Raw genomic sequence first — 25,472 nt, 5'->3', positions numbered from 1 at the left:
GCTTGTTTTTAAATCAGCCATCAGTTATCAGCTTTTTCACTGAATTGAGTCTGACCTTTTTTTCCCCTCCTTTGGTATTTTGAAAATGTTAATTATTTTAAATTGAAATCTAAAACTTATTGTTGTTCCCATAATTGGCTGTTTGTGCATTAATTACACAGCGCTGAGACTCTGAGGCGTGAACTTGAGAGAGAGAAAATGATGAAAAGACTCTTGATGACAGAATTATGAAATTCGCACTTCCGTCAGATGGAGAATGGATTGGGGCCTTTCATGTGCCTTCTGTCTGTTTACATTCCTCTGCTTCTGTGTACTCAACATAACGCATCGGGAAAATGTGTGATATTCCTGGCTCGCCTGGATTCACCACGGTTGGTTAAAATTACGTCTCAGCTAGACTTTAATTTGAAGGAGTTCCTTTATTCATTTGCTGCTGGGAAATAAACCTTCAATCCTTTATCTCTCCTGAGATTTTATACTATTAACACAATTAATTTCTGGTTTGGTTTTGGTAAATCTAGGGCAAAAAAGGATCAGCAAGGAACATACTGATTTCTATTGGGAAACACTGTTCTGTACATATGTTAATAAGTGCACAGAAATTAATGTTATGCAGAATATTTTGATAGTAACATAGAAAATATGTCATTTTGTACAACTGAAAATTGCGATGAGCTACTGCTATTTGTTAAAGAACCATTTTTAAAGCAGAAGAATGATTATTACATCCTAACCCCAGGACTGTTAGTCTCCACGGAATAAATGGCTGTCTTATTAAATTCCTAACCTTAACCTTCACTCAGAGATATAAATAGCTGCAAAGGGGAAAGACACCCCACCATACAGATATACACACCCAACACTCCCTATAGTTTGTCATGTTGACCTAAACCTTCAACTCGATCTTAACGTATTTCCATTAATGAAAAAAAAATCAGTTGTTTAAAGCAATTTGCTACTGACTTTCTAGCTTGGTACTGACTTTTTTTAAGTAAGTGAGGAGTTTTACCTTCTCCAATCTGCCTAGGCATTAGGGCTTGCCCACGCTCAGACATCTTCTGCCCCAGCACTGAAGGTTGCAGAGCCTCAGCGGCGTGGACGTAACTCACACAGGGAGAATTTTTTCCCTCCCAGGTAAATAAACCACCTTCCTGACTGACGTGAATTGATCGATCACTTTAAAGAACAAGAACAATGATAGTTTACGGCATAGCTTGCCTATACCCATTTTTTTTGCTCTGGTAATCAGCACATATGTCCTGGCAAACCTGTGGAGGGTACACCTGGCTATATAACCCCTTCACCTCTGACACGCAAACAGCCTCTACGTCCAGTGGAGCTATCTCAGGCATGAGGTGGGTGGGTGGTCCAGCACTAGCAGACCTGCAGCCGCAGGGAGGGAGTTTATGGTATACAGGTAATGCTGCCAACTATTTCCTAGGGAAAAAAAAAAAAAAAGAAGAAGTTCTCTGTTTCCCCTTGTTCAGTAGTGCAGGGTCATCTAGAAAACTAACATCTGACTGTCAGCTATAAGGTACTCTTTCAACAGGAAAGCTTTTATGCATTTTGTATGGCTGAAGATGTATATTTTTCTGTTGCTCTGTACACTATGTTCTCTTGTTTGTATTAAGATAAAAGATTGCCCCTCATTTGGTACTGATTACGATGACTTTATCTTAGCTTAAGCAGTTTGTTTGTGTGGAGGCCAGAAAGTGATTGCTGTGAGACTGAGTTTCCTTCAGAGTTGCTGTTTTTCTGAAATGAGAGTTATGGAGAGCTTCACAGGACTGTGGATTGCGATGTGAAGGTATAAAATGACTTGCCTATTTTATGTTTACTGGGACAAGAAATTAGCATTAGGCTTCCCATTTAAATCCACCAAACCCAAAACTTTCTGTTTGCCATAAATTTGTTAAAAATACTCAGCACAAGTGTTAGGTAGAAAATCACAGTACGAATTTAATCAAGTGGCTCAACATAGGCAGTGGGCACAAGGAGCCACAGAAAGAAACCTGAACTGCAGATTTTAGAACACTACAGTGACTTTTCTGGGTAATCAGATATGACTTGTATGCTGTCTACCCTCTAGTTACAGTGCCAGGACACTTCTGTTCCTCATGTTCTAATGCACCACGCCATCAGTCCAAGGTTCTTAAAAATTGATTAGGAACATTAAATCCCTGTGAGGAAATCAGAAGGGAGGGGGGAATTAATAGACATAAAAGACTTCAGCTTCCATGTCCTGTTACTCTTTTCTCACCGCTTCTCAAAGGGGCTGGTGAAGGAAAAGCAGCAGCACATTTTGCCTTTGTACAAGGAAGAGTGAGCATTCTGAAGAACAAATAAAAGAAAATTGTAATTAGAGATGCTGGTTTGGGAGAGGAAAACAAAGAAGGTTGAGAACGTCACAGTGCTGACTCTAGCTGAATCTGGTCTTTTGCCTGTTAGGCAATCTCTGGTTGTGTTTGAACTGGCAACAGTTTCACGAAGTCATTGTCAAGGAAAACCAGAAAAGAACAGATCTGAACATACCCTTCAGTCATACTGATTGCCTTGGAGTGGACTTTCTGAACCCCACAATATGCCTTCAGGTTTGGGGGCAAAACAAATCCAGTTACCCGTGTTAGGACAGTCTGGTCACATAAACAAAAGCAAAACTGAATAGCTGATTCAGACCAGCCCATCAGATGTTCTGGCTCATAAACAGTCTATTAGTTTATTAGTTTAAATGCAACAGTTTTGCTCCCATTGTACAAAAAGTCTTCAGCTGAAATAGCCAGAACTGGAAAACAAAAAATGTGAACAAAGGTTACTTTACATGGCTGTCTTTATAGCTGAGGCATTCTCTGGGATAGCTAAGGAAGAACAGGGACTCCTCCTTCTTTGGTTCCCACCAGGAGAAGAGGGACAGGCTCATGTGGCTGCTTAGTTTCTGTGGGACGTTTTCTACAGAACAACCCCAAGTACGTTGCCTTGTCATGTTTTAGTGTCTTATCCACTGGCTGCCACCATTTCCTATTCAGCAGTCTAATGGAACTTTATTAAAACTGTTTTACTGATAACAAACTAAACTTTTAACTGTGGAATGTCATCACCTTGTTTTTTCTTACTGTGTACCTTCTTCAGCCATGCTTCAGCGTCTCAGTTTTCACATCCTCTGAAGAAACACTCCTGCCTCATCTCCAGTTGGGAATTACAGTGTTACAACACCTGTTACCCAAAGCTACTTAAACAAGACAATGCCAACATGAACATATTGCAGAGGGGCAGATAGTCTAGGTTTGCCCCTACAATTTAACTTTACAGGTGTTAAAGGATACTCTGCCCGGGGGTATGTCTATATAATAGTGCAGAAGTATCTGAGCTAGCTTTAATGAGCTTGCATATGTAGTTGTGGCAGCATGAAGCCCAGCACAGGCTATCATTATCATGTACATTGACATGTGTAAAGATAATGCATTTGAACAGCAGCCTTCTGAAGCATGATCTCCAGAGTTGGTGATAGGAAAGGGTAGCTGAAAGGAGTTTGTCTCTTCAGCTGTCCTGGGACAGGGTTCATCTCATCTAACATTAAAATGCCCAGCTCTCACCTGATGAGAGATCAAAGGAACTGTCTTCCGGAGGTGCCTCTGACTTAAATGTCTACCTTTATATTGATTAAAGTTACATGAGATGAATCCTGCTTTCTGTCCCACTGGTTAGGCCTACATTGCAAACCCTTGCTGACACAGCTGCATCATTCAGGGTTGAGCTTTGAAGTATAATTTGTGATCGACATAGCTCTGCCAGACAAAGCCTTGCGCGTTAGGTGTAAATATACTACCGGAAATATCCTGTTTTCAGAACAGCTTTTATCCCTTACGGGGAGACAGAATGCTGGGGTAACAACTTGCAGTGGCATAAGCACAGAGGCTTCCCTGGAGTTGTGACCCATCTGGGGGTAGTTGGTTGATGAAACCTCCTGCTACAGCCATGCTGGCAAAGCCTATCAGAGGTGGCCCTGGCTTTTAACAGTGCCCCAGGTGGTGCTCTGACCCAGTCAACAGATCCCAGCTTTTCAGCGTGAAGTCTCTAGGTGGCAGAATGCAATGTTGTCATGTTTGGGTGATTCCAGCAAAATTTATTGGCCATTTAAATAGCTATGCAAGGAGTTAAATATTTTCTCATATTGCAGCCTCTTATGGAAGCCAACCAATTGTGCTTTTTTTTGTGTGTTTCAGCTGTTTTCACTGTTTTGTTTTAAAAGGAATAACTGGGTTTTTCTTTAGAAATGTTATTTGAGATTCCACACCTCTCTCAGATCCCATGGTATGTGCAGATTTTTCATGTTTCATAGACCCTGGAAGTGCAAAATTTGAAAATTAACTCCTCCAAGGTTTCTGTTCATGGCTTCAATACTCTCTTGCAACAGGATGCCTACGTGCCCATTTGAAACAGAGCTGGCAATGCAGTGAAATGTTTCATTGGAGGTAGTATCATGTTTTGTTTGAACTGTTCACAAATAGCTTTTGGGTTTATTTATTTATTTTTTCCAAATACATTTCTGGTTCATTTGCTACAAAAACCTACTTGTAATTTTGCAATGAGATTTTTCTTTTTTTTTTTCTTTTTTTTTTTTTTTTTTTTTTAATGTCCTGATGTTCAAGGAGTTTGCAATAAATATACTGAGACTGATCTGTAATTGCATGTAAGATTAGCCTCACAACTGTGTTTTGTAAAGTTAAGTGCCGTAAAAGAAGCTGTAGATGACATGGAGAAGGAGGGAAGAGGATAGAGAGTAAGTGGAGGAGAAGGCTTCTTTGGCAGCTGCAGCTTTGACTGGTGGGTAGCAGCTTTAGCGTAAGACTGCTCAAACCATTTTGTTTCATTGAGTAGCAGCGTGTATCATCAGACAGTGTTTGATGGCATTTTGTTGAAAACCTGCCTAAAGAGAAACTTTTACGGCTCAGCTGTTTACCTGTTCCTGTATTCATGCCTGCAATAAATGAGATGAAAAATAAATCACCGAGTCTGAGCAATTTGTAGTAAAATCAGTCATTTAGGAGGCATGGGCAGGATGCCAATTAAAGGAAATATTTGGTTGCTAATAAAGTGGATCCACTATCATAAGAAAATTGCAATCTAAGGAAAAAACACAGAGAGAATTTCTTCATAAAGCCCAGAGGGTTTCCTCCAGCTTGAAGTTACAGTCCAGTGTGGGGTGCCAATCATCTGCGGGGTCATTAGTTGGGGCACGCTTTGCTGAATACCAGAGCCAGAAAAACACTGGCAGGATCAAGGCAGAGAAACACAAAACTTGGCATGTTTCTGGTCTTTCATCTGGGGCTAAAAAGGCAGCAAAAAGCATTCCTATTGTGGAAGGGGTAGGGAGAAATCTTCCACACAGGGCTGAGAGACACCAAGGTATTAAACTGCTCCATAGAGGAAAATTTAAAAATGTCCACCAACAAACAACACAGCAGACAAAGCCTGTTCATTGTAAATTTTTTTGTTTTAACACAATTAAAACATTTTACTCAGATTTTTGCCCCTGATTTTCCCATTCTTTAAATGTCTAAATGAAAAGTTGCCTCAGACTGAAACATTTCCCTTCTCTTTTGTTCAAAGATCTCTAAATCAGAATGTTTTGACATTAACTTTCCTAGTACACTTAGGAAATTAAATCCAAGCAATGTTCAGCCCATTTTCTAAGGTTACCAAAACTCTATATTCAGAAAGAATGCAATCCCATCCCAATTTCTCCATCTGGATATTCTTCTATTTTTAATCTCTATGTGGGGAAAGCAGAGGAGCAACAGATCAACATTCTTCCATCACTACTCAATTTATACCAAGAAAATGGATTATCCAGACAGTTAACCTAGTTAATTAATTCCCCTTAATACACGTCTTTGCTAAAGAACAGTGTTCTGGGGTGCAGCAGAATGAGAAGCTGTGTGCTGAAAGGTCAGCAAATACTCTTGGGTAATTTGGCTGCAACAGAGAAGCGTGGGGACTTCAGAGATGTATATGAACAATTTTTTGGTTCATTATCAGATGACTGATCTATGAGACCAAGTGTGAGGTCGTTGAGATTAATTCTGTTTCTCTGGGGACATGCTTTCTAGAGCAGAATACAGACTTTGCAGGGAGGCACTGTTAAGTCAGGGCAAGGGGGATGGTTTCAGCCTGGCTGTGGTACACAAATCCTGCAGCAACAAGGGGGTAGGAAGGAACCCACAAGGGTGCAGATGCAGGTGAGTGGAAGAAACCCCGAGCCTCATGAAAGGTGATGGTCATGCCCTTCCCAAGCACAGTGAAGCCTTTAGGGCTGGCCAGCACTGGGATCCCCGTGCCCAAGGGCAACTTGCCCTGAGGGGCAACCCTACAACAAAGCCCATATCAGGGCTGGCTGTGACCTGACTTGCTGGAGGACACGCCAGGGAATGAGAGAAATAAAAGATCAACCATTGCCCTTTCCCAACCACCCCAGGACATGTTCATGAGAGCACCCCAGCTTCTGGTGTCTGATGAGGAGAACAGGCTTGCCTTTTTTGTGAAAAGCTGGACATAGGATCAGCTTAGCTGTGGCATCAGATGTGTTTGACAACCCTGACCATTACAGTTATGTCTTGTGTGCTGCCAGTAGCACATATGGTCTGTTAGATGTCTTCTCACCAGTCTTTAGGGTCTGTGATGGTCAGGAGAATAAGGAGGAAAACAACAGGGAGAAAGAGCAGCAAACAACCCACACTGTCACCTGCTGAGAAGCCTGATGGCAAAGCACTGCCTAAAATAATGTTTGCCTTTTTACTTTATTTTAAAATTACATGTATAAAACTGCCTCATTACATAAGCAATATGCATTTTATACTAATTATGTTATTTTTAATAAGCATTTCTACAGTGTGTGTTTGGTATACAACATCAGTGACTGCACAGCTCTGCCATCAAAGTATCTAGCATAGCAGTGAGACATAAAAGCCACATGGATCTTTACTGTTTCGTTCACTGATTATTCAGCTCTTCAAGCAGAGAGCCACTTAATCCCCCTGCATCATTCTTCCGCTGCCTTTCATTAGCAAACTCTTGTGGAAATCCAAGGAAAACACAGCAAAAATTCTTTTCTCAAAAGATATTTGGTCAGTTCTGGATCCCTTTCCCCACCCGCGACGTGGGGGAGCCCAGTTCTAGTTCCATCTCCATCTGAAGAACCATTCCGACGTCTTGAGGGATGGGGAAAGGGAACTCCAGGGACAGGGTTTTTCAGGCCCCGAGCCTGGAGGGGAGAGGTGCCGTCCCCTCCCCCCATGCACGTGGCCCCATGGCTGGTACAGAGACAGCACAGCGGCGTGGAGAGGAGGCAAGAGAGCGTTTATTGTTGGGGATGTTACATTTATAGGGTTAGGAAGAATCACAGGTTAACCAATTACAGGTCGCAGGAAGGGGTTAACAACCAATAGGAAGGGGTTAAAGGGGGCCAATGAGAAACACCTCAGGACACCTTCCCAGGACACCTTGCATGGGATAACACTTGTCGTGGGGGGTGTTGGGAAGAAGAAGCATGTGTTTGCAAAGAGACCACAAAGCCATTTTGAAGCATGTTTAAACAAGTTTCTCATCAGATTCACTGCTACAGTCAGTGATGCTTAGCATCACAGGGCCTCAATGATGTGAAGAACTCAAATATTTTTTTTTTAATTATTTGCCTTACTGCTTTCAAAAGCAACAACAAAAAATGTGATTTCTGTGCTAACTGTTTCCCGCTCTGCTCTGACCACTGCCCCCCTCGAGCAGTGCCAGGCTCAGCAAGGGCACAAAGTGGCTTGGAGGGAGAGGATAAGGATTGGATGGGGTTTTTTTTGGAATGGGGGGGGTAATGCCAACACCACCCAGCACTTCTGTCTTACCTGTGGTACATTTCTTTCTGTGGCTTACACAACATCTATGTTCCGAGCTGGGATGCGTGATGCCCTGATGGGAGCTGAGAAGACCCTGTTTGCAGCTCCAGGGTCGCCCAGGGAGGGTTTGGGGCTGGTAAGGCTGAGAGCTGTGGTGCTTGTGTATGTAAGAGGCATCCATAAGAGCTAAGGCTCTGGAGGTTTTGGAGGCTGCCTTGTGCCTACGTTGTGTGGGCATGAGGAGATGCACGAGGCTCTGGGGAGGAAGGTCAGTGTGAGCTGCCCTCTACCTGGGTGTGCAAAATTAGGGATTTAATTGTAGGGGCATCACTGTGAGACAGACCACTCCTCTCTCCTGCAAAGGAGTTTCAAACTTGTGCCCTCCAAAGCTGACTAAACCCCACAGGGCCAGTCTTTGCTCAAGGAACAGAGCAAGGTCTGCAGCAGAGCTGTAGTCACTGCCTTTGGCAGTACACGTGCTTGCTCTGAATGAGCACAGCAGTGCCCTTGTCACGCTGGCTCACAGCTCTTTTGTGGCAACACAAGGATGACAGCCCCTGAAAAGCACCTCCACCAAGGCTGCTGGTTTATGAAATTAGGGAGGGGAAGTGCTGGAGCTAACTTAGCTTTGCAGCCCAAGAGCACTCCCATTTTTTCACTTCCAGCTCAACATGCCAAGGCTCAGTGTGGGTTCTTGACAACTTGCCCTGGTTATTGCAAGCCACCAAGAACAGAAGGTACCTCCTCTAATGACCTGCCTTTCAGCCCCTTCATATCTTTCTATGCCATTCTGCTAATCCTTCCTTCTCCCTTCTCTGTTTGGCACTCACTCGCAAGGCTGGTTCATGGGTGCCTGCTTCCTTCACCCCTGTGGGCACCCCTCCCCTCCCACACAAGCACCTCTGGCTTTTTTTGGCTTTCCAGTTGAAAATCTTTTGCCTTTTTGAAGTCCCTTGCCAGCCCTTGCTTTCCATGACCCTCAGTATGTTCTACCTGTCTTCTGTGTCTCACTATTCTCTCCATCTCCCCTTCCGCTGTCCCAGGACCAGTGTCTGATAAGCATTACAGCACAACAGGTTTTCTTGCCAACCAGGAAACCTCCATGACGTGATCTGTCAATAGGGACCAGCTGCCTAGTGGGGGTCTGCCATCAGCCATGGCTGTGGGGGCTCTCCTCAAGTCCAGTAAATATCTGTGGGTACACTGCTCAGCCTTGGTGAAGCTTCTGCCTATTCCATGGAACCAGAGGCAGGAAGGACACAGAGGAGTAGTTTTAAAGAGGGAATGCTGTCATTTGCTTTACCCTTGAAGTGAGTGATTTTGCTCTCATATTTTGGATGGTTAAACTCTATTTTAACAGTAAGACCTTCATAAACAGAAGGACCCTGAAGAAGCATAACCAAAGGTACCTTCCTTCCCTCCTTCCCTCCCTCCTTCTCCCCTTTCTTTCTTTTTGCTTCAGACAGCATATTTTTGCAACCTCCGTCTCCTCCTCATACTCCTGCAGGGTAGCAATGGCCATCCCTTTATCCCTGAGATCTTTGGCTATGTTGCTCCATATACTGAGAAAAACAAAGCAAAACAAAAACCATGCCTGTAAAGCAGCATCTTAACAAGCCAGAATTGTTAAATACCTTCCTGGAGGGCGAAAAGTCCCTTCTCTGACAGTCAGAACGATGTTTTCAAGCAATTTGCCCTCTTTCTCCCCTTATGGGGTTTCCCATCCTCCCCCAGCAGCATGGTATTGGTTCCCTCTCTGAAAAAGCTGCATTAGTGCAATGACAAAATACTGCACTACCAGTCCTCTGTCCCATTCATGGTGCCTTGAAACATCTTCCCACACAGGAGTGGTCTCCACAACTGCTGCGCCATGGCTTGCCGGGCCCAGCAGACCCAAACACTGGGAGTTGCAGGTAGGCTGACTCTTCACTGCACCCAATAGGTCCCATGATAAGACCATGGGAAGCTGAGAAATGAGTTTGGCAGAGAAGAGAGTGCCATGGTGGGTCTCAGCAGCCTGCTTCTCAGAGGTGACACATCTCCTAGCTGTGTGCATTACCTATTCAACGGCAAAAGCTCCAGGCTCCACTTTTTAGGGATGCCCTTCTTCTGAAAGAAATCTTCATGCAGCACTAAGATGGCTCAGCTGACCTCTAAGGGCCACCTCTTTCAACCCAAAGCCACTGTCCTCACCAACCTGTTCACCGCTGCTTGTAGAGTCCTGGCTGCACAGTGGTCTCTGCTTGAATAAAGCTCTTGCAGGGCAGCTTTGCTTGCTTGAAAACCCTTCTGAGAACACTGCATCCAAGCCACAGGGAGGAGTTTTAGGACATGCAGGACTTTTGCCCTGCAGCTATGGGTCAGCTCAGGGCAGCTTATATCTCCCTGAGTGGTCCTCGGGCATCCTATTCTGGTGCTGCTCTCTCCGGTGGGGAAAGCCTGGCACAGCTCTAGGTCTCCTTTGGCAGGTCTAGTGCTAAAATCCAATTAGTGTTGTTTATGCTTTCAGTTGTAACTGAAAGAAAGAAAATTTGATGCTTCAGTAGGTCAAAGGGTGTGGAGAGATAAATGTAATTACAATAAATGCAATATATTGAAAGATGCTACCATTTAATTAAAAGTATATGAATTATGCATGTATCTCTTCCACAGCCTGTAACTGTGTGGGCTTGAGGAGTAACTGAATACATTCAGTTCTAGCTACCACATGAAACCCACGGTTGCTTAATTTCTCAATCATGCACCTAACACCACCAGCTGAACTTTTGCCAGGAATAAACAAGAACATACGGGGGGGTTATTTGGAATTACCTTTGCTTTTCTGCACCCTCGGGCACCTGACAAGGGATGCAAATTTTATCCCACCAGTGTCCCCCCAGGAGGATGGAGACTGCCTTTTAGGCAACGTTTAAAACATCACGCTTAAAAATCACGTTATTTAGGGGCAGAGAATTGCTGTGAAGGAAAGCAACAGATAAGACTACCCACACATGTCCCCCAGGGGGCTATGCAGGCAGTAGTATCCTGCAGCTTTGGGCATAAAGATTTATGTTGAGTCCATGGGCTGACTGAGAACTGCAGTGGCCTGGCAAGGATGGGACAGGAGGACAAGGTTTGGTGGTGGAAAAATGCCAGCACGTTCAGCTCCCCAGAGCATCCCATGGCTGGCATTGCCACTCCCACTCCCAGGTGCTTAATGTCACCATCAGATGCCTGGTGCTCAGCTCTGCTATCCGCTCCCTTACTGCAAGCCATTTCATTAATACAGAAGAGTGACTTTTTATGAATGCTGTGCTGTCTTTCTGGGTACAGAAAATCTTCCCCATGAAGGCAGACAGTTGCCCTTTGTGGTGCTGCCAAGTCCATTCCAGCAGACTGTGCCCAGGACTGTACCATCAATCTTCTGTTAAAGGCTGCTACCTTTTCATATCTTCGTTTATCAAATGAGGTGGAATGAACTCCCACGAGAGAAAACAGATCCCATTAGTGTTTGTAGAAATTTCAAACTGGCCATTATGAAATTAAAACAGGAAACGAAGTGACTGGGGAAGGAGGGAGACTCCTCTCCCTAATCACTTAATATAAGCCCATACATCTCCTTAGGGCTTGCAATCAATCATGCCTCATTTTAACAAGATGTGCAAGCTAACGAAATTTGAATCCAAATGTTCATCGCTAGCTAATTTACTGTTGATTTGTTCCTCATTTCCATGCTTTATGGAAAAGAGAATAAAGATTTGGTTTTTTGGTTTTCATGCTTATACAAGCTCTGCCTTTTTCTTCTAGGGCAGTTTTGGCCTACTTTCAGCAAGACACTCACGCATGCCCAGCTTCAGGGTGAGACTGGTCCCCCCAGCCTCTCTCTAAAATAGCTGGGAAAATTCAAACAGCAGAAGCACTTGCCTGTTCTGTGTGCTGTGCCAAGGTTTTAAATCACAAGATATTCTTACCAGGCACGTTTGATAAGCTAGGCTCAGCTGCTTTCCTGCATGTTTTTAGGCTGATGACAAGAACAATACATAATGAAGACAAGAAGCTGCAGCCTGCTCTGAGATAGTGGAGTTATTTTCTTCTCTGTACCTGGCATGGTCAGGATTGGACAAATCCTTGGGGCTCAGCTTCGTCTGTTCTGCTTGCAGTGACTCAGGAAGTGCACAGGCCTCATCCACTGTGCTGGGGTGGAGGCCACAGGGACGTGGGACAGAAGCCCCGGAGAGGAGGGTTTGTTAAGCACCATGTGGAAGGACAGCTCAGCTAGAAGACAAAAGGAGAGGAGCCCAGTGCTGTGGATAGGCCTAGGGATGGAGGGCTGGCTGCAGGAGTTGGGTGCCTCCAGAGACGAGGTTTCAGAAGAAGGAAGAGCCAAAAGCAGCTAAAGCTCAGAAGAGATTGTTTTCACTTTGACCTTTTGCTAGGGTGTGCTATGGGGTATGCACCCTGTTCTCTGCAATCTGATGGCAGACAAGGCTGAAGAGAGGGAGAAGAGGACTGGAAGCTGTGATGTAAGCTTCTGCTTTTTATTTGGTAATGTCACTCTCCTGGTTACATCCCTGTTGCATGTGTCATTGCCAGCCTGGGTTCACTGTGAGCCCTGGCTCCCTTACAGGTTTGAGGCTGCCTGCAGGTTGCATCTAGACCTGGATACATGGCAAGAAGCTTTTAGGGATGTTCCAGAATATCTTTTTTGAACATTAAATAGATAACCAAGCTCGAGGTTTGAGTAGGAAGCTTGGATGAGGAAGAGGAGACATAGAGAGAAGTCTGGATATGGGATGTGTTTCACACACTGAGTCTGTGGGAGCTTCCCATGCAAATGTGAGCCACATGAAAACATATCTGTGATTCCTGGCTTGCAGAAACTGGGGTGATCTGACTGTTTTCATTTCCTTTCCTCCTCAGGGCAGGAGCCACACCTGCTGCTGTAGCAGCTAAGTCCGCTTTCCAGCAAGGGAACAGTGGGGAATGATTAGTGGTAAGGGGCTGAAAACTCTCTCAAAATCTCTTATGGAGACTTGAGCCACTAAAACTGAGCATTTCTGAGTGGCAGTAAGAGCACGAACACCAAGTGAAACCCTCAGCAATGGCTGAGCAAAAACCCAGCAATACTGAACGAGCTTTCCTTGACTCTGGGCTCTTGAGAGGCAGGGAGAGGGCTCACCACTGAAAAAACTCCCAAATGAACACAAACTTGGTAGCATGGATAACTGCATAGGAACCTGCCATCTATGAGGAGCCAAACTTGCTCAGCTGAAAGGCTTCAGGGGCATGGAAACTGATGTAAATCCCTTTCCTGTGGGCACAAGATGCAGCCTACAGTCATCAAGGTTGTTCAGGAGCTAAGAGGAATATAGCATTGCCTCTACTCTGAAGAAACCTCACCATTCAAAACTGAAGGAGTTCAGTTATTTCTTTTTCTTCTGAAAAAGAAAACCTGAGGGTTGGTACACCTTGAATAGTGAAGGAGACTCTTCAGCCTCTCTGGACAATCTGTTCCAGTGCACGGTTACTCGCACAGTAAAGAAGTTCTTCCTCATATTCAAGTAGAACTTCCTGTGCATCAGTTTCTGCCCATTGCCTCTCCTCCTATTGGTTGGCATCACCAACAAGAGCCTGGATCTGTCCTCTTGACACCTTCCCTTCAGATACTTACAGACATTGATGCAATCCCTTCTCAGTTGTCTCTTCTCTAGGCTAAACAACAAGACCAAGGACAGATCAGTGAGAAATTAGTAAAGTCTTGGTGTAGCTTGAGTAGAATTTCCTTACTCTGTGAAAGCTTAAGTGATGATGGTGGTGGGATTATTGATCTTAAAATCCATTCTAATTCAAAAGTGGTGTTTGAGGAAATATGTTTTCTAATGATACCAAAACCTTTCTGCTTTAAAGCACTGGTTTATGTGCCCAGCCAGGTCATAGGTTAGTGGAGAAGGAACGTCCGCCAGCTGATTGTCACTGCTGTAGTGTTACAGCTCGTGTCTTACCTCCTATAACAAAGAAATGCAGAAAACAAAATTTGCTTTCTTGCAAAGTGTCAGAAAAGCTATTTTTCCTGGGTTTTTTTTGTGAAAAAGAGTAATGCCCAGAAGTATTTATTGTCTCTAAAGCATATACTCAGAGAAAAAGAAAGAAATGTGCTAGTGGAATGGCTGTCCCACTGTGATCTGTGACAGTTTTAGGCAGCCTGGGGAACAGGTAAAATAAGCTGAGAGCATCCCTCAGGCTGTCCTTGCCAGCAAACAGAGAAACCTAGGCTGATTCTACGTGCTGAATGACAACTGTCTGCCTTTGTATAGTTTCATTCAAGCAAGTTCAAATATATGGGCCATGGTAAGCTTAAAAGCAGCACAAGGCTGAAGGACAGAGCTGCAGCTGGACAGTAGCCAGAGTCCATAGGAGGTAAACAAGAAGAATGGGCATCTTGGACACACAGACACGAGAGGTCTTTTCACCAAGGGAGGATTTTTTCATCTTGTCTTCTCAATGTGCTTAGAAAGGACTGTAATAAAATAAACATGGGAACAGGAAAGGTGGAAGGGAGGAAAGAATGAAAGAATAATTTAGAAGAAATAATCTTTTCTTAAGGCATGTAGACAATTTTGAGCTATCCAAACTGACTGCACCCAAATAATTTCATACTGTTTTTCTCAGCATCTTCTGATCAGGTAATGTGCAGCATTTCATTTGGCACTGCTAAAAGAAATACAGATTCTAACAAGCTTTTATTTTGTTATTAAAATGAACACCACAAACAACTCTGGGTTTCTAGCCTGTTTCGAGTCCGTTAAAAACATGGTAAATAGGGCAAAGCCATTTGTGTGAACCTTGACAGGAGAGAGGGTGACTCACAGCATTGTATGCCACAATACCAGATCACAGCAACAGAATCGGATGAGTAATCTCAGAGTTTGCCTTCAGGCAGCTGACTGGCTTATCTCACAGATCTCACTGCAACAAAATGTCAATGTTTTAATGCCTTCAACATTTCTTTAGCTTCAAGAGACAATAATGAATCTTTCTTGGTTACTAATTAAGAGGAGATTATATCGGAAAAAATAGCTAATTCTTTTTTTCCAAAGAGACAATACTGCAAATAATTTTTTTTCCTTGAATGCAAGCATAACCAGCATTAAATAAAAGCCTGGTTAATCAACAGAAGTCCTCAAACCGCCCTCAAATAGATTTAGTTTCAAGCAGTGACTAAATAGATTTAATGCCTAGGAACCACCTCAGGCAGATCCTGCCTCTTCCGTTCCTCCAGACACATATGCTCAAGGAAAGGCTGTCTGTAATGCATAAGGCAGAACACAGCAATGTTCAAGGCTTAGTAAGCAACTCTTACTATGGCTCACAAGAGGGTACAGGACAGATGCCTGCTGCTATAAGCTGGCATAGCTCTGTTCAGCTCGTGGCCTGCACAGATACCTTCTAAGAAACAGGAACAAATAAAGCCTGGTGGAAATTAGTGTATTTTTTAATCAAGTTTCTGAGGGGCTAAGGTAGAGGACTAAGCCGCCAAGGGAAGGAATATGATGTCTGTGATTTAGACCTGCTTGGAAAAGCCAATATTAAGTTTATAAATAGCTATGGTGATGCAGATTTCCTTAGTTGTAAAAAGGTAGGTGCTGCTCTGTACCCATACAAATCTGTAGGACAAGATACACACATACAATATTTTTAGTAAACTCTGGGGAGTAATCTTGCTCTTTGAAAGAGCCCTGTCAGGCAGCAACCTCAAAATCTAGTTGCAGTCCAACATACATTCTCCTGCCCAAACAGGGAAGCTACACCAGGGCTGAGGAGGGGGAAGAAAAACCAGACTGTACAGATGGGTGCTTGCATGGGGATGATCCACCTTATCAAGCAGATGCTTGGTCATGCAGCTGCTTCAGCACTTCTCAGTTCAGATAAGGAGATGTTTGATTACTTTGGACACTTTGAAATTGCACGGCTCAAGTCACCATGAAGAAGGTGAGGCATTTTCAAAGCTATGATTAGGTTTTCTTCAGTCTTTCTTCTGCTTCCAAGTTCCAGGGGCAAAGCAATATAGCTGAGTTAGCACACGGATGTGCTATAAAACAGATGTAGCACTGCGTTGATGTATCTGATATATCGTCATATATGCTCCTTCTGGATCTGCCAGTTTAGTCAGTGTCAGCCTGAAAGGAAGGATTCACAGCAAAGGCATTACCTAAAAGTCTGAGGAGTGCAAAGCATTAAGAGCTTGACAAGCAAATGACCCTGTAACATCTTCAAGTCTAGTAGGACCAACAGGATACCTCCTCAGCTTCACCACAGCTGTCCCACTGAACCGCTTCTCAGTTTGTGAGAAATGCTGTTTCACACTGGCAAAGCTCTGTCAGATGGCGGTATTTTCCCTGCATAGGATTAAGTTTTTTAGCTGGCTGGCTTAGCACTGCGTGGGAGAGGTTTAGTGAGGCTTCACACATGTCCCATATGCTGCTCTTCCTCCGTAACCACACAGGTCTGCAAATCTGCCTGAAAACGAAGTGAACAGCAACCCTTGTCCTGCTAAGGACTGCCTATTTCCATTCAGATGCCACACTTCTGTGTGAAGCATCCCTGCTACAGCTGCTTTGTTTCTCTGGTCTTATTAATTTTTCGTCTGTTCATCACTGTGACCTAAATATACAACAGCTATTTTGGAGGCAAGAGGGGAGCCCTGGGGCCGGTAGGACTTTGAGCTTATAATTGAAGGAAGGTGCACTGGTAGCACTCTTTGGCTCCTGTAGTGTCATCTTCCCTTTCTGCTGCTCACAGGTTTTGCTGAATACAAGTGCATGGTAATATTCTGTGTGTTTTTCTTTCTGCAAAGTGCATAGGCTCCTTTTAAGGTGGTTTACTTCCAAATGCACCCAAAAAAAAAAAAAATTAATGCGTGCTTTCTATGTGAGCTGGCATTGTTTTCTACAGCATCTTTTGAGATATCAAGAAATATGTGAGAATAAAACTTTTCCTTTTAAGTTGTCTCACTATTGCTTATGGTCAGAAAACCAAATACTTGGGAAGTCAAAATGTAAGTTTTTTACATTTTTGTTGAAATAAAAGTGCAACGGTTCACTCCAAGCTAAAATATGAGCAATGGAATAGATTAAATGAATCTTCTCTCAAAGATAACTTTTAATGATGGTGTGATTCTCTGCAAGGAAAAATGTTTTTACTGTTCTTTTAAAAGCAATTCAAATAGAAAAATAAATTACATTTTGTATCACTTTCTCTTTAATGTGATTGAAAAGGGGGATGTTTTTAATTATGACAAAAATCTCCATGTTAATGATCTTGATTAAAGGGGCTTTTAAATAGCTTATCTCCCTGGCTACATTCCATCCTAAAGCTCTTCAGAGGAAGATGTCTTTCATGTTGAATTTAAATGCTTATTATCCCTTTGAACTCCGCCAGTCCACTTATTTGAAATATTATTCTTCCCTTCCAACCTATGGAATCAGCTCACCAAGAGATTTTGGTAATGTCACTCTCTGGGGAACTCCACTGGCTTATTTGAACCTTGAGCTACCAGCTCAGAGAGTGGTATTTAAAAGCTCACTCTGACCTGCTGCCTCATTTCAGTGCCAGCCCTACAGCAGGAACGTGTGGTATCCATGTGGATCCATCACCTGGAACAATGAAGCCTTGATCTCACTTGTGGGCCTCCTATGACAATAACCATTGATAGCTAATGAATAGTGATCTCCGTTAAAGACCTCTTTACCCCTGTGGTACCCACTATGCAGAAATCTGTGGGAGGGGAAAGGGAGGCGAGATGGGCAGGTCCCTGAAAAACTACTGTTAGATGTGAATGTGAATAATAGCTGGAAGAGTTTTTTTTTTATAGAGCCTCGCATTTTTTTCAGCTGCATCCAGAAACACTTTCCTTTTCATTCACCTGCAATACAGTTCAGGCGTCTGACAATGTCAGGTTAGATGAGCAGCTTACTTGAAGGATACACAGGTGTACAAATATGGATGGGATGGCAGGTGCTTGCCTTGTGTGTGTTAGGAAACTATCCAGTCTGCTCACCCATTACACCAGTGCAAGCAGTGAACTCGGTCAGGGATAATGAATGATACAGTCCTCTGTGACCAACTGCTCCTCTACTGCCCAGTCACGGAGGTTTGAGGAACTAATCCGTAAACAGGGACTGATGTAAGCAAATGGAAGTCATTATTCCAGAGCATGCAAAGCCACAGGTTTGGTCCCCTGCACAACCCCTGAACGGTCATCCTATTTGCTCCTGCTGGTAAGTGGAGAGGTGAAAGCACTTGATGAATGGATTGAAATACTTGTGCTCTCATCCGTGCAAGCGTTCCTTAGCAAAGGTTTCACTGTACATTTCTTATACTAGAAGGGTACACACTTCTGCTATTTCTGTTGACCAAGCAGTGCACCCAATGAGTAGCTAGGTGTGCTGCTGCCTCTCATGGTTGTGCACAGACAGTTTTTCTGCCTGCAGATGTCTAGCAGTGGGAAAGGGAGGGTGGGCTTCCAGGGGAAGAGCAGCCAGGACTGAAGAGGAAATTTCAGGGTAAGAGAAAGTGCTGAGGGTTTAGAGAGAGCACCCAGCATCTGTTCAGGCCCTCTGCCAGCCCCCTCTTTGGTCAGGTGCCTGTCAAACCCTTCCTAGATAGAAGGAAAGCAACACAAGGAGAAGGACAACTAGTGAAGAAAAGGGGAAGTGATGTGAAAATGAATTGATCAAACAGGGGTCAAGGAAGCATGCGAAATGTTTGCTTTTTCAGTTCTGCCTACATGCTTACTAAGCTAGTGCTTGTCAACACAGCCTGCATTGTTTATGTAAGCATCCCTCAGGCCTATGGCCAGCTGTCCTGCTAAATGTTTTACGTGCAATACCTGTAAAAACATTCCTTTGTGGAATGGGGCAGAATGACTCTCTCTATTAAAACTATAGCGCTGTGGAAGAGCTAGAATAGCTCCACTCTCCCCTCGAAGCTGAAAAGTTCCCTTATGAGAAAAGCAAAATAGTCTTCTCTTAAGAAATTGTGACTTTGCTTAGTCGTAGTTCTGAAGGTCAATTTCACAAGCGTGGGGATGCAGTAGGAAGAATGCAAGCAAGTTTTTAAAAGTAAGTGGTTAAATATGCTTTTGACAGTTGTCCCCAAAGCAGAGCTCAAATAGAAAAGAGAAGATAAAAATAAACATTGCTCAACCCTTTCATTCATTACAGGCTGTCAGATAGGACAGGTGCTGTGGAAAAACTCATGTGTGACTCTGTCATTAGAGATTGAGTCATCATGCAAGGGCAGGAAGACAGGTGGAGGGGCTGGGGTGACTGCAGCAACCTTAACTCTAGCATGGACTGATCTTTAGAGAAGAGCTGGTCAGAGGCAGGAGCTTCTTGTGTTTTGAGAACTTTCTTCAAACTGAGAAGGAAAAGTATAAATTTCCCACGGATAAAAACTAAGCAAAGTATCCAAACTGTTTTCTGGGGTAAGAGAATGCTGTTAAACTCTTTGGATAACGACAAACAAAATAAATATGAATATAATAAGAACAGTATGATGTCATGAGTTTGAGCAAAATGGTAGAATCAAAGAAGAACTATGATTCCCTAAAGAAAATAAGAAAACCAAAATCTTATGCTTGACTTTCACTTTGAAAATACTCTCAATATTAATACTTCACTACAAATGAGAGTTCTGATGAGTTTGAGGTTTTTTTCTCTCTGTTGTTTTAGCAAATGTGAATGCTTCTAAAAATAATCCAACTAAATGCTGAGACATTTCATGAGAAGAAGCATTGTTTACTATGGACGGAAAAAGCTCTGCTGTTTTACAATCACTGGTGCCACACGTCATTACCTCTATCCTTAAGGGGTGACCTAGAGCTGAGACTATAGCAGCATTGGTCTCTGTCTCACAGTTACCAGTTTGCCTGGAGCCTCCACAATTAAATCACATCACCTCCTTAGTGAGTCGCACACACTATCCACCTGCAATGTCTCCCTTCAGTATGTGGGAAGGGCACAAAAGGCTTAAGGGAGTGGACAAACTAATTTCTCATGGAGATGTCCAGAAGAAAACTCAGAGGGCAGATTTAAAGTGTCCACATCATGCTGTAAAGAGCTGTTTAACTGCTCTTTCTATGTCCAGGTTCATGTCTGGTTACCATATACTGATACGGAGGAAAAGGTTGTTGCCTCAGCATGGCCTGAGCTTGGTAAAGTTGTTGGGTGCCAGCACAGCAATACTCTGACTGCCTGTGGAGTGGTAAGAAAGCCTCAGTTTAGTGCTCTTTCACTCTCCACTACTACATTTTTGGGTGGTTGACATATGTGAATATTTTACAATGGCAGGGAGAGTACATGTGGGAAAACCGGCTGCCAGAAAAGGGGAGCTTGTGTTTCTCTCCAGTTACCAGATTGATGTCTGTTTTTGCCCCCCCGTTTTCTTTTTCCCCAGTTGATGAGCAATGTTTTCAGTAAATGCTTAGAGACTGTTTTCCTGTCTCAAATTGGCATAGCAACACGATCAGAACAAAACTCAAAGGCATCAGCTTAACGACATACTGAAATGGCTTCAGAATATCTAATACAGTCTCAGTTTTTTTAAGCGTAAGGGAAGGGGCAATTGCACAGCACACACCTTGGGCTGTTGGAAACCTTTCCTCCATGCACATATTGACTGCCAAATGAAGATAAGCCAGCTAAATGCTTATTTTTAAATTAGGTTTATAATTGTAAACATCTCTTTGAAAAACATTGAAGAAACCTTAGGATGTACTACATACCCGCACAGTAGAAACAAGAAACCAAGTATTATTTATGGCTGGGGTCACATGAAGATTTCAACAAGAAAATCCCAGCCATTTATCAATGCTACAATCTTTTTGGTTAGTAAAAAGAAAAGGAGATGTAACTGTGGTTAGAGATCCCCAACTCCTTCTCAAACAACCCTCAAATATGATGGTTTTATCCCCATACTAACTGGTATAAATGTCTCTAAATCTAGTTGATCACACAATGTTTTGTTCTGTTCAATAACACTGTGTTTCATTGAAGATACCTGTTTTCTAGAATCTTTGGATAAATAAACCACACTGAACTTGGACTTCATTAGCTTTGTGAACAGTAAACCTGACTTTGTTAATTTAAATATTAGTAGCAACTTACATAAACTACAATATTAAAAATCTCTCTTTTTAACTTAGTTTACAAGCATTCCAAAATAATATATCCAGACTTTCTAAAGTTGTTTGTTGTTATACCACTACCAGATATATGGGATATTTTCTACATCAGAGTAACTTGTTTTATGCTTGGTTTATCCCTGCATCCAAAGTTCAAAGACTCCTATGCACCCTGTGGATGCAGTTTTTGAGAGGCTTAACTCTTCGTCATTAGTGTGCCTCTTTGGTACCCAAAGCCTTCAGTATAACTGAGTCTCCCTTGTTTTAATGTGAAAAAAGAACTGATTATTTTAAACTCAGCGAAGCCACATGTGCACCAGACTGGCTTTGCCGTCCAAGCGAGCGCAGGTAATGAATATGGACGTGCCTGTAGCTAATGACATGCAAAGAGGGAAGCTTGTGACAAAAGCTGGAATTTGGACTGGAATTTTCCTTCTGAGCTGTGTAACTCACTCTACCGCCCCAGAAACCTTTACCTCGCTACTGCTTCAGTACGAAGCAGTCTGAATCTTGCAGTCCCACAAGTTTTCAGTCATTTGCACGCGCGCCTTGCTCAGTCCATTCCTCTGATGGCTCTCACAGATCAGTTTGCGCGCATCCAGTGACAGTAAGAGGTAGGTATGCGCCAGGATGACCTCGGCTGCCTCAAGCTCCATAGACTGACTCTAAGAGTTCATCTCTAGGGCTCCGGGCTCCCCGGGGCTCCCCGGGCAGCACCCCCTCAACTCCCCTCCGGCTGGCAGAGAGGGAAAAGCCCCCTTTCCCGTCTTGCTGCCTGGGTGGGCGAATGTTTTTCGAGGACCGCTCCGTCCTTCGGTGCCTTGGTGCCCCTCGGCGGCGGGAGGGTGCCATTGCCAAGCCCGCTGCTCTCCGGCAGCCGCCGGCGGAGTCGCCCAGCGGGCGGAGCTCTGGGGAATCCCGGCTCCGGGGGAGATGCCCTAGCAGAGGGCGCAGGTGGCCGGCCCGGGCGCACCGTCCCCAGCGTAGGCCGGGAACGGGCTGTCTCCTGGGGACACTCACCTCTGCTTCCTCCATTTTTTCTCTCCCCTCAGCCCCTCCTTCCCCTTTCTCAAAACACCCCAAAGCTGCACTTGCTGCTGTAAAGCAAGGCGTTATTGCATTTGCAGATGAGAGAGGACACCTGTCCTACATTCCAAGCTCAAAAATTAGTGGACGAGGCACTGGGTATATTTGAGCAGGGGGCCAGCAGCACGAGGAGCAGCCCGATCTGACTATGGGTGGTTGGGGTGCTCCAGCCCAAAGCCAGATTTGGAGCATGTTCATGGATCCTGGGGTCTGGGGTCTGCCCTTCCCTGGGCTCCAATGTCCTTGAGAGAAAAAGAAAACTCCCCTACTACAGGAATTTTTCCCTGGGTTGTTGGAAGCTAAGCATCCCATCCTGTAGCTTTTATCCAGGAAGGGCCAAGGCCTATGTTCCTTGAGACAGAAGATGTCTTTGTTAGTATACACAGAAAGAACCTTCCCTGAAGAGGAGTGAGGCAGAAGGAGCTTCTCTGCTGTGTTTTCTCCCCAACTTACATTCACCTAGAAGATAAGGGCATTACTATTATTATTATTACTTAGACACAGAGATATCTGAGTTTGGGCTGAAGAAAGATTGTTTTAACTCATTGTTTTCCAACAGGTAAACTTACAGATCTTTCATCATAACTCTTCAGATGAAGTTTCATGACAGAACAGGGTTTTGCCTCTTTTTTTTTTTCCTCATTTCTTGGTTCTTAACTAATTAGGATGAAATTACATTGTCTCATGTGGAATTAATTGAATTCTGCCCATGCTGCTTAAACTCTCTAAAACATTCCTACCTAAATAAGCTCTTTGCTAATGTAAGCTGAATTTTTCTGCTCTCCAGGCCAATTTTTGGTAAGTAAGTGGTATTTATGCACAGGGAGGCCTCAATGTAATGCCCTTTATTGCAAGTTCTAATAAAAGGCTGCTCTGTTTTTGGCTCCTTATGAGAATAACACTATAAATAACTTCTTTGTAATGAGGACTTCTTAAAAAATGTGAAACATTTTGCTCCAAAACCACCTGGTGCACATTGTGCCATCATCTGGTGGATCTGGCTTTCAGGGTAGATAGACCTCCCATAACTGCATTCACACTGGGGTATCAAAGAGTGCTAGGCAGGTAAAAAAGTGCAATCTTGGGAGAAAAGACATAAACTACCTGATGTAAACCAAAACATAAACCCCACAAACAAACAAACACCTGTACAGTTTTAATATATTTTGGGAAGGGTCTAGAGTGCTTACTGAAGCAAAACTGATGCTGATTTAGTGTCTAAAACTGCTGGACTTAGTCTTTAGATTGGTATATGTTATGCTTGTGGAAAAGAGCTTGGAGGCATTGCTTTTTTCCTGCATTAGATTAATTTTATAGAAAGACTGCTGTTGTGAGCAGTATTGGCTGCAAAGGCACTCTTGGAGCAAGACCAGATACATAACTCAGTGGCAGCAGAAAAAAACAAATTTACCAATGCTGAGCAAAAGATGATCTAATGATCTAATGCAGTTTGTATTTGGATGATAGCATATTTAGAGTTTATATTTTCTTGCCTTTCTCCAGAAGACCTGAAGCAATACTATGCCTCCAAAAAGTTCACTCACCTCTTTGGTGAGCAGCTTTCAGAAATTATACAAATATTTTCTCCACAGTGCTTTGGTTTTTTTAAGGTGATCACTTACTTTTTACTTTTCTTATAGGAAATATGCTTCATATATTGGCATCTGACATTTCTAACTTCATCAATCCATTTTGTATATTGTGAAAAAAGTCTGCTTGCAAGAAATTCCCAGCATATTTTCTCCCATGCCTTAGTCTAAGTAACTAACATGGCAAGCATGTTTCTGAAGAGTCACAGGTAGATAAGTAGAGCACAGGATAAATGACTACTAATGAAATCAGTATGATTTCTGAATTTGTCAATTTATTATTTTTTAATAAAGAAAAGCCCAACATAAATTACTGATAGATACATCAACCATATTGAACAAGGTTGTGGTAAGGGTTTGAGAAAACTGCATTAAATTACAAATTCTAGTTCAGGTTACTGCAGTTTAGTGTAAGAAAACTGCTGTCTTGGGAGTCGCTTTCTCCGTCAGCAGCACTGGTAGATACATACTGATTTTTCAGTACATGTTGATTTGATGGAAATAACCAGCAGCACTAAACTTTAACATGTTGTTCTCGAGGCACGGATATATCAGGATGTAGCTGGGAAGAGGCAGGGCAGTATAAACTTAACCAGCTTCTTTTTTTGGGGAACAGTAATAACTTATGAAGAGCTGAGTAAGGAAGTCGAGGATGATCAAATGGACAAAACCTGCTAGATCATGCACAGAACCATAAAGGACCGGGAACAGGCAAGATCCAGCCTAACTGCCCAAGCAGTGGAGAGAGATGGGTGATCTCAAAGGAAGAGTGAGCACAAAGGATATTTTATCAGGGGTTTCCGTAGCCAAATGGTCTGCCAGCATCACTGGCCTTTCCCCACTTCTCTGTTCATTAGTCAGGCCATGGTCTTATATGATTAGTAGGTTTTTACCCTCTTCCCCCCCAGCCACTCCTGAATAATGCAGAGACTCTGAGACAACATTTTTTTCTGGATGTCTGCTTTATAAACTATAACTTATTGCTGAAGCTTTAATTTCTAGTCCAAAAGCCCTAAAAACCATGAGCCTCCAGGGAAAAGGTGTACTTTGAGTAACAAAGCCAAGAAAGAAGGCAGGGTGGGCCTCAAGGGATGTCTGGGGATAATCCTGGTCTTTAGTCCTGGGAAGACAGTGATAGACTGAGTGCTAACACCAGAGAATTGCCCAAGCTACAGCAATTAATCATGCAAGGAATTTGACTGCTGGTTTCCCCTGAGGCAGGAGGTAATGGCGCAAGAAGTGGTGGAAATGCCCACATCTTTAATTCACCAAAAGCAAGAGCTCTTCTGCTGTCAGAGGCTGGCAATGCCTTCCACTTGTGATTCACATATGGCTTGTGTATGTCCCATATAATAAAGGTCTTACCAGCATGTGCAAGCTAAGAAATATGGCATTCAGAAAGTTTAGGCATTTGAGGGTTAAGGTTGCACATGCAATTGCAGTTTGGACTCCTTCTGCTAATGCTTTCTTTGATGGCAGCCTCGATTATTTGATCAGATAAGGATCTTCCCTGCAGAACTGCTGGCAGTGCTGTTAGTTGCAGTGCAGACCTTTCTGTCTGCTGAAAACTGAAGGTACTCATTAGACCTCCACCTGTCTCAATGTAATATTGCCTCCCATGAGCAACTCTTTCTTGTGACAGGGACAACCTTCAGGCAAACACAAGAGGTTGTACTAAGGGGCAAAAATGCTGGAATATTTTAATTTTTAAGGATTTACAAGGAGGAATACACATGCAATATAGGCAGTCTCTTA

The 25,472-nt window shown here is 43.3% G+C and overlaps 1 protein-coding gene and 2 long non-coding RNA genes across 6 annotated transcripts in view; 1 reads left to right on the top strand and 2 right to left on the bottom strand.

Moving 5' to 3' along the window:
- Positions 1-5,001, top strand: part of EPB41L4B (erythrocyte membrane protein band 4.1 like 4B) — a 173,375-nt gene extending 168,374 nt beyond the window's left edge. For all 4 annotated transcript variants that reach the window (XM_017814908.1, XM_017814911.1, XM_017814910.1 and 1 more), the window contains one exon: positions 162-5,001. In XM_017814908.1, the coding sequence (XP_017670397.1) occupies positions 162-231 (70 nt within the window). In that variant the 3' untranslated portion in view covers positions 232-5,001. The remainder of the gene's footprint in view (positions 1-161) is intronic.
- Positions 1-25,472, bottom strand: part of LOC108497375 — a 31,245-nt gene that overhangs the window by 4,215 nt on the left and 1,558 nt on the right. The gene's annotated exons all lie outside the window — the stretch shown is intronic.
- On the bottom strand, positions 2,297-21,717 carry LOC108497374. Its single transcript, XR_001874785.1, has 3 exons — positions 21,519-21,717; positions 4,958-4,975; positions 2,297-2,331 (listed from the first exon to the last, which is right to left on the bottom strand). It is a non-coding gene; the product is annotated as an uncharacterized LOC108497374 (long non-coding RNA).

This window comes from Lepidothrix coronata, unplaced genomic scaffold, assembly GCF_001604755.1.
Source record: "Lepidothrix coronata isolate B3197 unplaced genomic scaffold, Lepidothrix_coronata-1.0 Scaffold47, whole genome shotgun sequence".
In the NCBI taxonomy this organism is placed as follows: Eukaryota; Metazoa; Chordata; class Aves; order Passeriformes; family Pipridae; genus Lepidothrix; species Lepidothrix coronata.
The sequence above is the reverse complement of the archived record's forward strand: the minus strand, read 5'-3'. Positions and strand labels throughout refer to the sequence as shown.